The 13,438-nt window shown below is 35.7% G+C and overlaps 1 protein-coding gene across 1 annotated transcript in view; it reads left to right on the top strand.

The window, feature by feature from the left end:
- LOC114053877 (brefeldin A-inhibited guanine nucleotide-exchange protein 1) overlaps positions 1-13,438 on the top strand; it is a 152,101-nt gene that overhangs the window by 64,784 nt on the left and 73,879 nt on the right. The window contains exon 10 of the mRNA XM_027876985.1: positions 6,250-6,484. Coding sequence (XP_027732786.1) covers positions 6,250-6,484 — 235 coding nt within the window. The remainder of the gene's footprint in view (positions 1-6,249; positions 6,485-13,438) is intronic.

Below are 13,438 nucleotides of genomic sequence, written 5' to 3'. Positions count from 1 at the left end.
GAATCAGTTCTCTGCTGCTTGTGCTAATTTTGGCCTAACAACACCAAGGAAACAGAAGGTTTCCACTAATCAGCACCATACCATGGAACTATTGGTTACAGCAGATGAAGAAATTTTAAATGTTGTGGATAAGTTCACTTACCTTGGCAATATACTTTCCAGGGATAGATGATAAGGTTGATACATGTATTGCTAGAGCTAGTTTGGTGTTTGGGAGGCTCAGAAGGAAAGTTTGGGAGAAAAGAGGTATTAGACTGCCCACCAAACTGAAGATCTACAGAGCTATTGTGCTGACTTCATTGTTGTATGTCTGTGAAACCAGGACAGTATACCAGCACCATGCCAGGAAACTGAAATCACTTCTATTTGAATTGTCTTAGGCAGATTCTGAAGATCACCTGGCAGGGTAAGGTATTGGACACTGAGGTGGTTTCTTGATCTGAACTGCCAAGTATTAAAACCCCACTTCAGAGAGCACAACTTTGTTGGGCTGCCCACATTGTTTGAATGCCAAACATAGTTTGTCTGAAAGACTATTTTATGGAGAATTCACATAAAGCAAGCACTCACATGGAGGCCAAAAGAAGAGATAAAAGGATACCCTCAAGGTCTCTCTGAAGAACTCTGGTATTAACTGTGAGACATGGGAGATGCTGGCACAGGACTGTCTAGCATGGTGTGCTTACATCAAAGAAGGCACTGCTCTATGAGCAGAGCACAATTGCAGTAACTCAAAAGAAATGTTAGATGCACAAATTTAGAGACATCTCCACTTCACATATTCATATGGACTATTGGTGCTCGACCTGTGTGGTAGAGGCTTCCAAGCTTGTATTGTTTTGATCAGCCACAGTCAGACACACTGTACCTTGACCCTCAACATAGTGATGTCATTTTGGTCCTCTTCAAGAAAGGATAACAGCCAGTTATTAGATTAAGCTTTGTTTTTAAAAATTACATAAAAGAATATACACCACTAAGCTTTGTTATAGAAAGTGATTTAAAATTCTACTTTTAGTCTCTGAAAAAAAAAAGTAATTTTTTGAAGCAATTGGTTGAGCAGGGAAACATTGCTGAGAAGGATAGCAATGCACTTTCACAACAATAGGGATAAGTGCGATTAGCACAGTGCCTGACACAGAGTAGGTGCAATATAAATTTAGTTATTATTAGGAGGTCTGAGAAAAGAGGGAAAGATTTGAAATAACTCCAGATGTATTAATTTTTAAATTAACATTATCCTGTCTAAACCATTGCAGCATATTGGAACTCTTTTGTAATGGTACTTGGGTTCCAAATTAAAATTCATCTTTGGGACCAACTAATATATATAGCACACTTTTATATGAGACTTTCTTTGACTCGTAACATATCCAGAAGTTAACAACTCTTTGTTGAGTACTTGCTATAAACGCAGTATGCTAGATACTTTGGGTGATACCGCTACTGTTTTTCGTTGGATTTCATGTTTTGATGAGAAGGCGCACAGGAGTTGGCTTGAGGCTTTGCTGTGCTATTGAGGAATTTTTAATACATGTTCTTGTGTACAAGGAGCATGTAGCATTTTACCTTTTACTGCTTTTGCCAGTCCCATCAAACTACTGTGTTGCAGAGGACATATACTTTATGTTTATTTTCTTGGTCTTATATAGTACTCCATGTGAAAGATTGATTAAATGCTTACTTTATCCAGGGTTGTTCTGGGTACTAGGGAGAGAGAGTTTATGTGAGACACTGTCCCCTTCCTTGAAGGAATTTATGGTTTGTTGTGGGGATAAAATGATATCACATGTATAAAGCACTGTGCAAAGTGCTCAGAGTGTCATTCCAATGTTAGCTGTTTTTATTGTTATTGTTGTAAGACACAAACACAGATACTAGTGATACTTGTATTGTTCAGTCGAGTCCGGTTCTTTGTGACCTCATTTGGGGTTTTCTTGGCAAAGATACTGAAATGTTTGCCGTTTCTTTCTCCAGCTCATTTTACAGATGAGGAACTGAGGCAAACAGGGTTAAGTGACTAGCCCAGAGTCATACAGCTAGTATGTATTTGAGGCTAGATTTAAATTCATGAAGAAGAGTCTTTCTGACTGTAGGCCCAGCACTCTATCTGTTGTACTACCCAGCAGTCCCTAAGAAAGAATCAGTGATGTATCGCATGCCAATTGCATTAGACAGCTGCACACAGTACCATGAGAGGTCCAAGGGAGAATGTAGTTTCCAACAGGGTTGGGGTGGGGTTGGAGAGAATCAAGGAAGGCATTCTTATAGACAATATCTATCTTATAATCATTACTCCATGTAATAATGATCCCTGCTTGTATTGGTAAGCAATGTTCTATGTTATATCCAGTTTTGAGGAATGAAACATTATGTTGATAACTGAGGTCTCTGAATTATTTTGAACTTTATTTGTGAAGCTGATACTGTGGAAATTAGGAACATTAAGTTCCCCTATACTATATGAACTCGATTAAATGCAACATTTAGGATAAAAAGAACCAGCTACTAGAATACTTAAATTGATTCTACAGTTGGAATGATGCCTAGACTTGATTGCTATAGTTTTGTTGTGTTTTTTGAAAATTGCTAACAACTTTAATATATATTTTGTCAGAAGGAAAATGCATTTTGAATATCTGAGTACCAGATCAGGAGTACCAGAAATTATCATAAGACTGAAAACAAGTCAGAAATCCAGAATAATCTTGAATAATCATTTATAAAACAATCTGAAAGAATCAGAAAGGACTATTGAGATTATCTAGTTTAACTCCCTCATTTTACAAATAATGATTAATGTGTACAGCATTTTTAAAGTTTACAGAGCTCTTTATTATCCTGTGAAGTAAATATTATAAGTATTATGATTCTCATTTTACAGATGAGATGGAGCCCCATAGATAATGATTGGTTTATTCAAAGTCACACAGCAAGATAGTGCTAAAATTGAGACTAGAACCCAGGTCTCCCCAGTCCCAGCCTAATGGTTTTACCTCTATGCCATACTGACTTGGGGGGGAGGAAATTGCGGGAGAAGTTGGGGTCTAAATGTGTGATTTCATCAGCATAGGGAATTCCTGATAAGTAAACTCCTAAAAATGTTCTTAGTGAGTTCTTTGCAGACATTGAAAGGTTATCAAGGTCAAACAGCTGATATGTGTCAGAAGTAGCACTTGAACTCGGGTTTTCTGGCTAACTATTATTATACTATCTCACCTTGAAAAATTAAATCCAGGGAAAACATTCTTTATCAGGTCATACACATGTAAGTGTGGGCACACAGGAGTATGCATGCATGTGCATGTGTGTATGTAGAATAGTACAACGCATTTGGAGACAAAAGTAATAATGTTTATATACTCTAAAAGTATCTGTGGCTGGCTTTATTTAAAATTAAAGAAAAAAACATCCAATAAATTAAAAATCGTTGTCAATGAAAGGTATTGTGACTGGGATTTGACAAAACTAGTGCATTGCTAGAATAACCAAAAGTTTTTGATTAGTTGTAGCAAACAATTATTAATGTCGTCTGGTGTTTTGAGTATTGTGCTCTAAGATAGTAGTGTCAAACTCAACAGAAACAGGGACCAACTCCCATTAAACCATACTTATATAATGTTTTCTGCTAGCCATATATTGACTTAGAAAACCATATCTTAACATTATCTATGTTCTATTGTATTTTTATTTATTTTGGTAAATATTTCCCAGTTACATTTTATTCTGTTTCAGCCCACACATGGATCACAACTTTGATACTTCTACTCTCAGGTTTAGAGGTGGTACAGAGTTTATATAACATCAGGCATCTTCTTCAAAATTATAATCTATTGAAAGGACCCTACTTACTGGAGGAAGCATTCACTGAAATAAACAATGGGAAAACTGGGACAGAAGTCTAGAAGAAATTAGATTTAGACAAATATCTCACACTATACACAATGATAAGGTCCAAATGGATACTCTGTGTGTGTGTGTGTGTGTGTATAAAATTGCATTGTAAATAAATTAGAGAAGCAAGGAGGAAGCTATCTTTCAAATCTATGGATTGGGGAAGAGTGATAACTATGTGATAGAGAGGTTCACAAAAGGTAAAGTGGACAATTTTTATTATATTGAATTAAAATATGCACAAATTTAATGTAGTAAAAATCAGAAGGGGGTAGCTATGTGGTGCAGTGGATAGAGCTCTGGCCTTGGAAGTCAGGAGAACCTGAGTTCCAATGCGGCCTCAGACACTTGACACTTAATAGATGTGTGACCTTGCGCAAGTCACTTAACCCTGACTGCCTCACCAAAAAGCCAAAAAAAAAAAAAATCAGAAGGGAAGCAGATAACTAGGGAAAAATATCTTTGCAACAGATTTCCCTAATAAAAATTTTCCATCTTGGATATCTAAGGAACTGATTGATTCAGATTTATAATGCTAAGAATCATTCCTCAAATGGTCAAAAGCTATGAGGAGATAGTTTTCAAATGGAGGTATCCAAATTATCAACAGGCATTTGAAAAAAATGTTCTGAATCACTAATAATTAGAGAAATGTAAATTAAAATGACTTCAAGGTTCCAACTTACAAGCCTGGCAAAAATGGCAAAAGAGAAAAATGACAGATATTGGAGGGGTATTGGTCCAGCTAGGTCAACAAGTCCAAACAGTTTGGAGATGAGAGTCAATAATAGAATATATGGTATGACCAAGGTATTGTGCAAGGTCTTTGGACAAACTGCTCATTTAGACCTAGAAGACCAAAGAAAATTTCCTTTTTGAAAGAGATGTCATTTAAGTTATATTTTAAAGAATGCAAATAAGGAATTAATCAGAGAAGTAAAAGGAATTAATATAAGGCACAGAAAAAAGTTCCAAAAAAGACACAGTAGCAAGACATGCATGGCAAATGGCAAACAGTCTTTTTTGGTTGGATCATAAATTATATGGAAGGAAGTTTCATATAACGGTGAAAAGGTAGGCTGATACTAGATTGTGATGGACCTTCATTATTAAGTTAGAGCATTTGAACTTTTCTTAAGAGTTACACAAGTTGCAAGTAGATCTATGTATACATAAGGATGATGAGTCTTCCATTAGTGTAATGATTAGATTGAATGTTGGAAAGAGTAGAAGCTAGAAAAACCTAGTTGTGTACCTACTGCAGTAGTGTAGGTGGATGGCAATAAGCACCTATAATTAGGCAGTGACAGTAGGAATAGAGAAGTTGGGGTTATAGAAACATAAATTAAAAGCAAAAAAGGACTTTATAAGTCATCTAGTCCAAGTCTTTTATTTTAGAAATGAGGAAAGTGAGGCCTAGATGAATGGGGTGACTCCCAGTATGTAAGAAAGAATTATTGTGAACCTAGAACCTACAGGCCTTGGAAATTATATATGAGGGAATGGAGCAGATAGCTCAGGGACAACACCAAGGTTTCTTCCGAACATGGAAGATGGGATTGATTAATAGTTATGCAGCAGAGATATAGTGTTTAGTTTGAAAGATAGGCAAAATATGGACCTTTTGTGTCTGCCTGACTGGTTAGACTTCTAGGAAGGGACACTTTGTAGGCATTTGGAGATAAAGGTGTGGAGTGCAGAAGAGAGATCAAGACAGAGGGTACAGATTTGTGAGTCATCTGCCTTTAGGTAATTTTCTGAGTCACTTGACCTTTCTGGGCCTTAGTTTCTCCATCTTAAAAAGAAGGTATATACTAGGTGTCCCTCCAAGGTCCTTGCAGCTTGAAATCAATGATATTGAGAAGAAATTCATGGAAAAGAAGAAGCACAAGGACATATCCCTCACCTATCTTAAAGGGTCTAGAAGAGGAGCCAAAGATGGATAAATTTAAAAACAAAGGAATTAGAGTATCAAGAAGTGTAAAATTCTGCAAAGATTAATGAGTATGAATATAGTGGTTTGTTAATTAATATCTTCTATAGAGAAAATAATGTTAAAACTATTTTATGTAATAGGTCACATTCAACTTGAGAAACTCAAAATCACTTTCATATAGTAATTTGTTTTTATTGTGTGCTTTCAAAACTAACTTGGAAGGATATATCTTTAAATCCTTGTCTTTTTAGATAGAATGACACTTAACATTTGTGTTTGTTTTTCTCCATTTTGAAAGTTTGTATAATACCTATAGAATCAGGAAATATCTGTAGAAAAAACCATTCCAGTTCAACAATCATTGCAAGACAGTTGTGATCAATTTTGTCACCTGTTGTGCATTTTGCTTTACATTTCAGGTCTCATGAATTGCGATCCAAGATCCTTTCATTGCAGTTGCTTCTGTCCATTCTACAGAATGCAGGACCTGTTTTCAGGACCAATGAGATGTTCATTAATGCTATTAAGCAGTATCTTTGTGTTGCACTCTCTAAAAATGGAGTTTCATCTGTTCCAGAGGTTTTTGAGCTTTCTCTTTCTATATTTCTTACCTTGTTGTCAAACTTCAAGACACATCTGAAGATGCAGATTGAGGTATGCTTTGCAAATAAGTCTTGGTTAAACTTGCTGTTTACTAAGATATACATGCTACATCTTAAGAATGCATTATGTGGCTGCTCACTTTTAGCAATATTGATTTTTTAAAAATAGAATTATTGACAAATTTTTGTATGTTTGAGTTGTTACTTTTCTTATTTTATTTATTATTTGTGTGTATATGTGTATATATATAAACACATATATTTGTATGTATATATATTTTATATATGACCGTGATTAGTAAAATCATTTTGCAACTTTGAACTACTGTATAGTAAATTTGTTTGTCCTAAAAGAAAAATCTTAATTGTGCTGTAATCCCTAGTAATTTTTAAAATTGTTTATAAAAGTAGCTTTAGTTTCACTCTGTTATTATTCTCTTCCTATTCCCCACCTTTAACACACATAGTTTTTATACATGGAAAAATAATATCAATGATGCATTTAAATTTTATTCATAGATCAAAATGTAAACTGTCAGGAAATCTTTCAATTTTGTTTTTATTTTTTTAATTTTCAGATTTGTTGTTATAATTATCTAGTGTACTAGTCCTTAATTTATTTTCACGACCAAATGGAGTCAGTTGTGCTATAATATGACATGTGCATTCCTAAAAATCATTGAGCTGTGCAAAATTGCTCTGTAAAAACCACAAGGCTTATAGGTAAAATGAGATTGGGACAGAACACAGAAACTTTGTCAATGACACATTAAAAAAAAAAGATAGGAACTGGTAGCACAGTTTTATACACATTAAAATATTTGAGAGATACATAAATATAATAAATAATGGTGGCATCCTGCAGCATTGGGCTGCAACTTGGCCTGCAGCCAGGTTCCTCTGGCAAAGGACAAGGGGTGGAAGTACATGTGTAAAATAGCCCTTCTTTTCCCACAACTCCTACTGCACCAGAATATATACAATAAATACAGCACTTTACCTTAAAAAAAGACCTGAGGACTTGGGAGGTGGGCATCAGAAGAGTTGCATCTTGGGAGTTATTGTGAGTGGTAGAAGGGGGCTTATCTGAAGCAAACCACATCAAATGTGGATGGGCTACTCTGATTGTTCCCGAATACATAAATCACATTGTAACAAATTTGCATTTTCAAAACAAGCATTAAAACTATCTCATTTTTCTAAAAGAGAACTTTGCTTGCTTTAGTACAAATTTCTTCTAGCTTATTTGTCTTTTTAATCAACTGACAAGCATTTATTAAGTGCTTACTTTGTGCCAGGGCCTATGATAGATTGTGTAGATTCAAACACAGAAATGAGAGTGTGCCTTCACAGAGCTTACATTCTAGTATGCAAGAAAGCATGCACATAGATGTGGCGGGAAGAAAATCAGGAAAGGCTTCTGGTAAAAAGCAGCCGTCGAGCCAAGCTTTGCAAGAACTTAGGTATTCTTAAGCAAAGATGAGGATATGGTGCATTGAAGACATGGGAGAGAATCTGAAACAAGGGTGACTGGTTTGGCTGAACTTTGAAGTGCATCAAAAAGAATAAAATGTGTAAGCTTGATAAAGTAGGTTGGAACCAAATTGTGATGGTCTTGCAGTGCCAAAAAGAAGAGTTTTTATTTGACCCTAGAGAAAATAGGGAACTGCTTGAGTTTATCAAATAGGAAAATGACTTGGTCACACCTGTGCTTTAGGAATATTACTTAGACTGCTGTCTGGTATCAAGGTGTGGTACTTGTATGTTGTCTCAAAGTCAAGCTCCCTTTTCTCTATTAATAAATAACACTTAATATTAGGGTACATGCGTGAGTCTTTTTTTTTGTTCTGTAATTGTTGTCTGTTTAGTTCATTATTAATGAATAGATCAAGTTACAATTTAATAGTTGACCACTTAATTAAGCATTAAGGTCATATTTTTCAAGAATTTTTTAGTGGTGGGGAAAAAATTAAAGTTTAATTCTAAATATTCTGCAATGAATTTGGATTTAGTACATTATCGTGGATGTGAGTAGAATAAGTGCTTTCTATTAAAGAATATTTTAGGCTTTTTTTGACAGGAAACTTTCAGAGAAATTGTTTCTAGCATCCTCTATAGTTTGCAGACTTCCTATATGTCTGTTAAAAGGAGATGGTGAGCAAAACTGGCAATAGTTACTGTTTTTAAGGCTCATTACTTTATTATCTTATAATGGGTAGTTGAAAATAAGAACATTATTTCTGGATGTTTAGAACTGTGTTTTGTTGCAAACTGTGCTTATTTTAATTTGACCTTTAAGGTGTACATTTCATCATTTTTCTACAGAATTTACAGAATAAAATCTTTGATTTTAATCCTTAACAGATAGCATAACATCGTTTCCCTTCTCTCTACTCAAATGGCCAGCTACCCTAGCTCAGATACTCATCACTTTTCACCTTGAATTTAGCAATAGATTCTTTATTGTTCTCCCTGCTTCCAGTCTATCCCCTTTACAATCCATCCTTAACACAGCTGCCAGATTAATATTTCTATAACTCAGGTCTGCCCATATCTCTTCCCTCTTCAGAAACTTTCAGTGCCTTTCTGTTGCTCGTGGGATAAAGATAAAACTCTCTTAAGTCTTGCATTTAAAGCTTTCCACTATCTGGTTCCCACCTACCTTTCCAGACTTAATTCATAGTACTCATGCTTACACGGTCTGTATCCCAGTCAAACATGTCGACTAGTCCTCCTAACTTGGAACTGCATCTCCAGTGTCCATGCCTTTGCACAGGCTACCTATACCCCATCTTGGGGTATATGCCCTCCTCCCCTGGAATATACTCCCTGCCTTTAAAAATCTTGGGCTTCCTTTTAGAATCAAGTTCAACCTCCCCTGAGAATCTTTTCATGACCCTCACCCCACTTGTTAGTCCTCTCCTTCCTCAGTTTATCTTTTATTTTATTTGCCTGTATTTATTGTATTACAGCATCGGAGTGTGGGCTACTTAGGTTAGTGTTGTTTGTTTATTTATGTATTTATTTTATCTTTTAGCCCTAGGGTCTCACACATAGCAAGTATTTTATTTTTATTGAATTAAAGGCTGTGTTGGGCACACATTCATTTGACCTTTCTGTCTGGCTGTGTAGGAGCGCCTTTTACTCCTTAGTGACCACTGAAGCTGTGGCATACCTTAACCAATAGAATTGTCAGGGCAGTAAAGACTAGTATATAATTTTGTACACAATGCAGTCTGTAAACTGGAGTCAGAAAGACCTAGTTTCACATCCAGTACTGATGGCAAATCACTTAACTTTTCTGTGCCTTAAGCAACTTTACAGAACTTCAAATTCTAAATGGGTTGTGATTTGCTTTGGTAGAGGCAGTTCTCTATTTAGACCAAATCAGAGATCCTTTACATATTTGAATAATCCTAGAGGGGCTGACAAAGGCTTTTACTCACATTTTCTTGGGATATAGTACGTTTTACCCTCTAGTAAAGACAGATTTTATAGACGGAAAGATGGTATTCTTGTTAACATAAAGCTTAGATCTATGGTCTGTTCCAACACAGGTATTCTGTAATTCTTAAAAAATAATTTACATGGGGGCAGCTAGGTAGCACAGTAGATAGCACACTGGCTCTGGAATCAGGAGGGCCTGAGTTCAAATTAGACCTCAGATACTTACTAGCTGTGTGACTCTGGACAAGTCATTTAACCTCTATTCCCTCAAAAAAAAATTACGTGAAGATTTTTATACACTTTGGACAATTAACTTCAGGGAGAAATTGGGTTCAGATCTAGCTTTAAGATTTTTTTTTCTTCTTCTTTTGAAATATAAGTTATAACAAATGGTCGTTGCCTGACTTTAAAATGTTTACATTGGTATCCTGATAAATATATGTTAAAATGTATGGGGAAGTACACAGATATAAACATAGACTTGGAAGGAAAAGTGCTAAGCAGTCCACTGATATGTGCATCACTGTTAAATTACAACATGGCATTATTTGTTAACCTCTAAACAGCTTAGGGGTACCTGTGGATAGAATGCCAAGCCTGGATTCAGGATGACTCGTCTTCTTGAGTTCTAATCTGGCCTCAGGCACTACTAACTATGTAGTCACGCAAGTCTTGGGCAAGTTACTTAACCCTATTTGCCTCAGTCTCCTCATCTGTAAAATAAGCTAGAGAAGGAAATGGCAAACCACTTCAGTATTTTTTGCCAAGAAAGCCCTAAATGGGGTCACAAAGAGTTGGACACAACTAGCAACAATGAAACTGCTCAGATTTGTGGCCTCCAGAGGTTGATAAATGGATTAAATGAGATAATAGATGTGATATACTTCCCAAAAAAGGATCAGCTTAATGAAACTTATGTTGTATTTTGTTTCAAGAATGACAGTAGATCTGAGTTTGCATGGTGTGGTGGAAAGAGTACTGGATTTGAAGTCAGAGGAACTAGATATGAATCTTGACTTTGCTGCTTTTAATCTTGGCTTTACTTTTGTTTCCATGACAAGTAGTTAACCTCTCTGGGCCTCAGTTTCCTTATCTATAAATTGAAGAGGTTAGAAATTTCCTTCAGCTTTAAAATCTATGATCCTATGAAAGGAAGGTAAAGCAGAACTCATGAAACAGAAATAGGAAGGTGACTCTTCACAAAATCTCAGAGTTGGAGGGAATCTGAGAAGCCACGTCCATGTAGTTCAACCTGTATTTGAACCAAGAGTCTTCTCTATGACATCACCATCAAATCATCATTGGGCCTGAACTTCCTGTGAGGGAGAATGTACCACTTCCAGAGGAAACCTGTTTCACTTTTGGATAGCTTGAATAGTTAAGAAATATTTCTTTATGTCAGGCCTCATTATTATTCTTTGCAACTTTATATACTACACAAAGATTACAATTTTTTGAAATAAATCATTTTAATGTTTCTTTAAATACTAATGTGTTCTAACGTGTTGGAAATATTAAAATAGGCAACTTTTCCAGAACTCATTACATGAGACAGAGTAATTAATGGTAGTACTCATGTGTTAACCAAAGTGTCTTGCACATTGTACACACAAATCTTTTTAAATTTGATTTTGATATATAGATGAAATAGCCCAACATTATTGTAGAAAAGTTTTTTTTACTAGTTAGCACAATTTGTTATTCATTAAACAACAGTAATGTTAAATTGAACAAACATTTGTTAATTGCCTACTATTTGAAAGGCACTCTGCTAGGAACTGGGTATATAAAGAAAGTAATGATATAGTGCTTACCCTCAGGAAGATTGGTATTTATTTACTCAAATTTGTGTTGTGTGATGATTTTCCATAATTAAAAAAAGTTGCTTAGAAATGATTGATCCTTTGAATTATAGTTTATTTTCTTTAAATATATTCCAGGATTATTATGCATCTCCCAGCTAACCCTATTTAAGTCTCAGTCAAGTTGTCTACGATTAGTTTTGAACTTTAGGAGCATTTACCTATAAAATTGAAAATTGGTTCATTAGGCAGCCAACACCTTTTTTATTTGAAGCATATTTATATCAATTGAAGTGAGAGTTTGATATAGATTGTGAGACATTCTGTAATAGCACTGTTCGTGGTGATTTTCGGTTTTTCTTTTTTCTAAATAGTAATAGTAGGAAATTAGTGTTCCATTTGAGAATTATGTCATCTACTGCTATATAGAGATATAAATGTTTCTATTACTTATATATTGTGTTACTTTTGGCATGAGTATTTCCTTCACCAGTGCAGATAATAACTCATCCATACCTTCTCATTGTGTGCAATTTTTTTCCAAGTATTCCTTCTTTCTAAATCTGCTATAAAATTTCTACCTGATGTACTAGAGACTTTTGTCAGTGTGTGTATTTGTGCATGTATATGTTTATCAGTGTATGTGTGATATTCTGTTACCCTTTATTCTTTCTACATAACCAGCTCACCTTTTTTTCTGGTCATATGCGTTCTTGATGTATTTTATGTCATGTGACTTATTAAAATATTTTTGGTAATATACTTATGCGTGCTCTGTACCTTTTCATTGCCCTTTGCTATCCTTTTTTTTTTTTTTTTAAGGCAGTTGGGGTTAAGTGACTTGCCCAGGGTCACACAGCTAGTAAGTGTCAAGTGTTTGGTCTGAGGCTGGATTTGACCTCGGGTCCTCCTGACTTCAGGGCCGGTGCTCTATCCACTGCGCCACCTAGCTGCCCCATTTGGTATCTATTTTGTTTCTTCTGCGACTGCAGAGACATCCTTGACAGCTCAATCTCCCTCCTCCTACCTATCCATTTAGTTGCCAACATTTCTTTTTCTGCTGTCTCTGTGTTTTTCACACATGTGGCTACCACCCTAGTTCAGACCCTCATCATTGCTCATCTGGCATATTATTTTTTCTTGCTGCCTCGAGTCTTTTTTTATTCCATTCTCTATACAGGTGCCACAGTGACATTCCTAAAACCCAGGTCTGATCATTTCACTCTCTTACTCAAGTTGCAGTGGCCTCTAGTTGTCTATAGGATAGGATCAAATATAGACTTCTGTCTTCAGAACCTAGCTCCTAACCACCTTTCGAGGTTTATCACATGGTACTCAGCATCATGTATTCTGCAGTCCAGTCAAATCGGACTTCTTCGTGTTCCTCATACATGATGTTCCATCTTCTGTTTCTATGCCTCGATATCCCCCCATTCCTGGTTCCTCCTCACCTCCATTTCTTAGGCTTCCTAGCTTTCTTCAGAGCTCAGGTCAGGTACTACCTCCTAATATGAAGCCTTTCTTGATCCCCTCAGCTGCTAGTGCTGTATGGAGTTACCTTGTGATCACTTTATAGATATTTTATATATATATACTTATGTATGTACATGTTGTTTCTTCCAATAGATTGTAAGCTACTTGAGGACAGAGACTGTTTCATTTTTATCTTTATATCCCCAGCACCTAGCGTAGTGCCTGGCCTAGGTAGGTGCTTAATAAATGCTTTTTGATTGATTATTCCGAGTATCTCTGTTTTA

The sequence above is a fragment of the Vombatus ursinus genome, unplaced genomic scaffold (assembly GCF_900497805.2).
Source record: "Vombatus ursinus unplaced genomic scaffold, bare-nosed wombat genome assembly UNPS02014812.1, whole genome shotgun sequence".
Taxonomy (NCBI): domain Eukaryota; kingdom Metazoa; phylum Chordata; class Mammalia; order Diprotodontia; family Vombatidae; genus Vombatus; species Vombatus ursinus.
The sequence above is the reverse complement of the archived record's forward strand: the minus strand, read 5'-3'. Positions and strand labels throughout refer to the sequence as shown.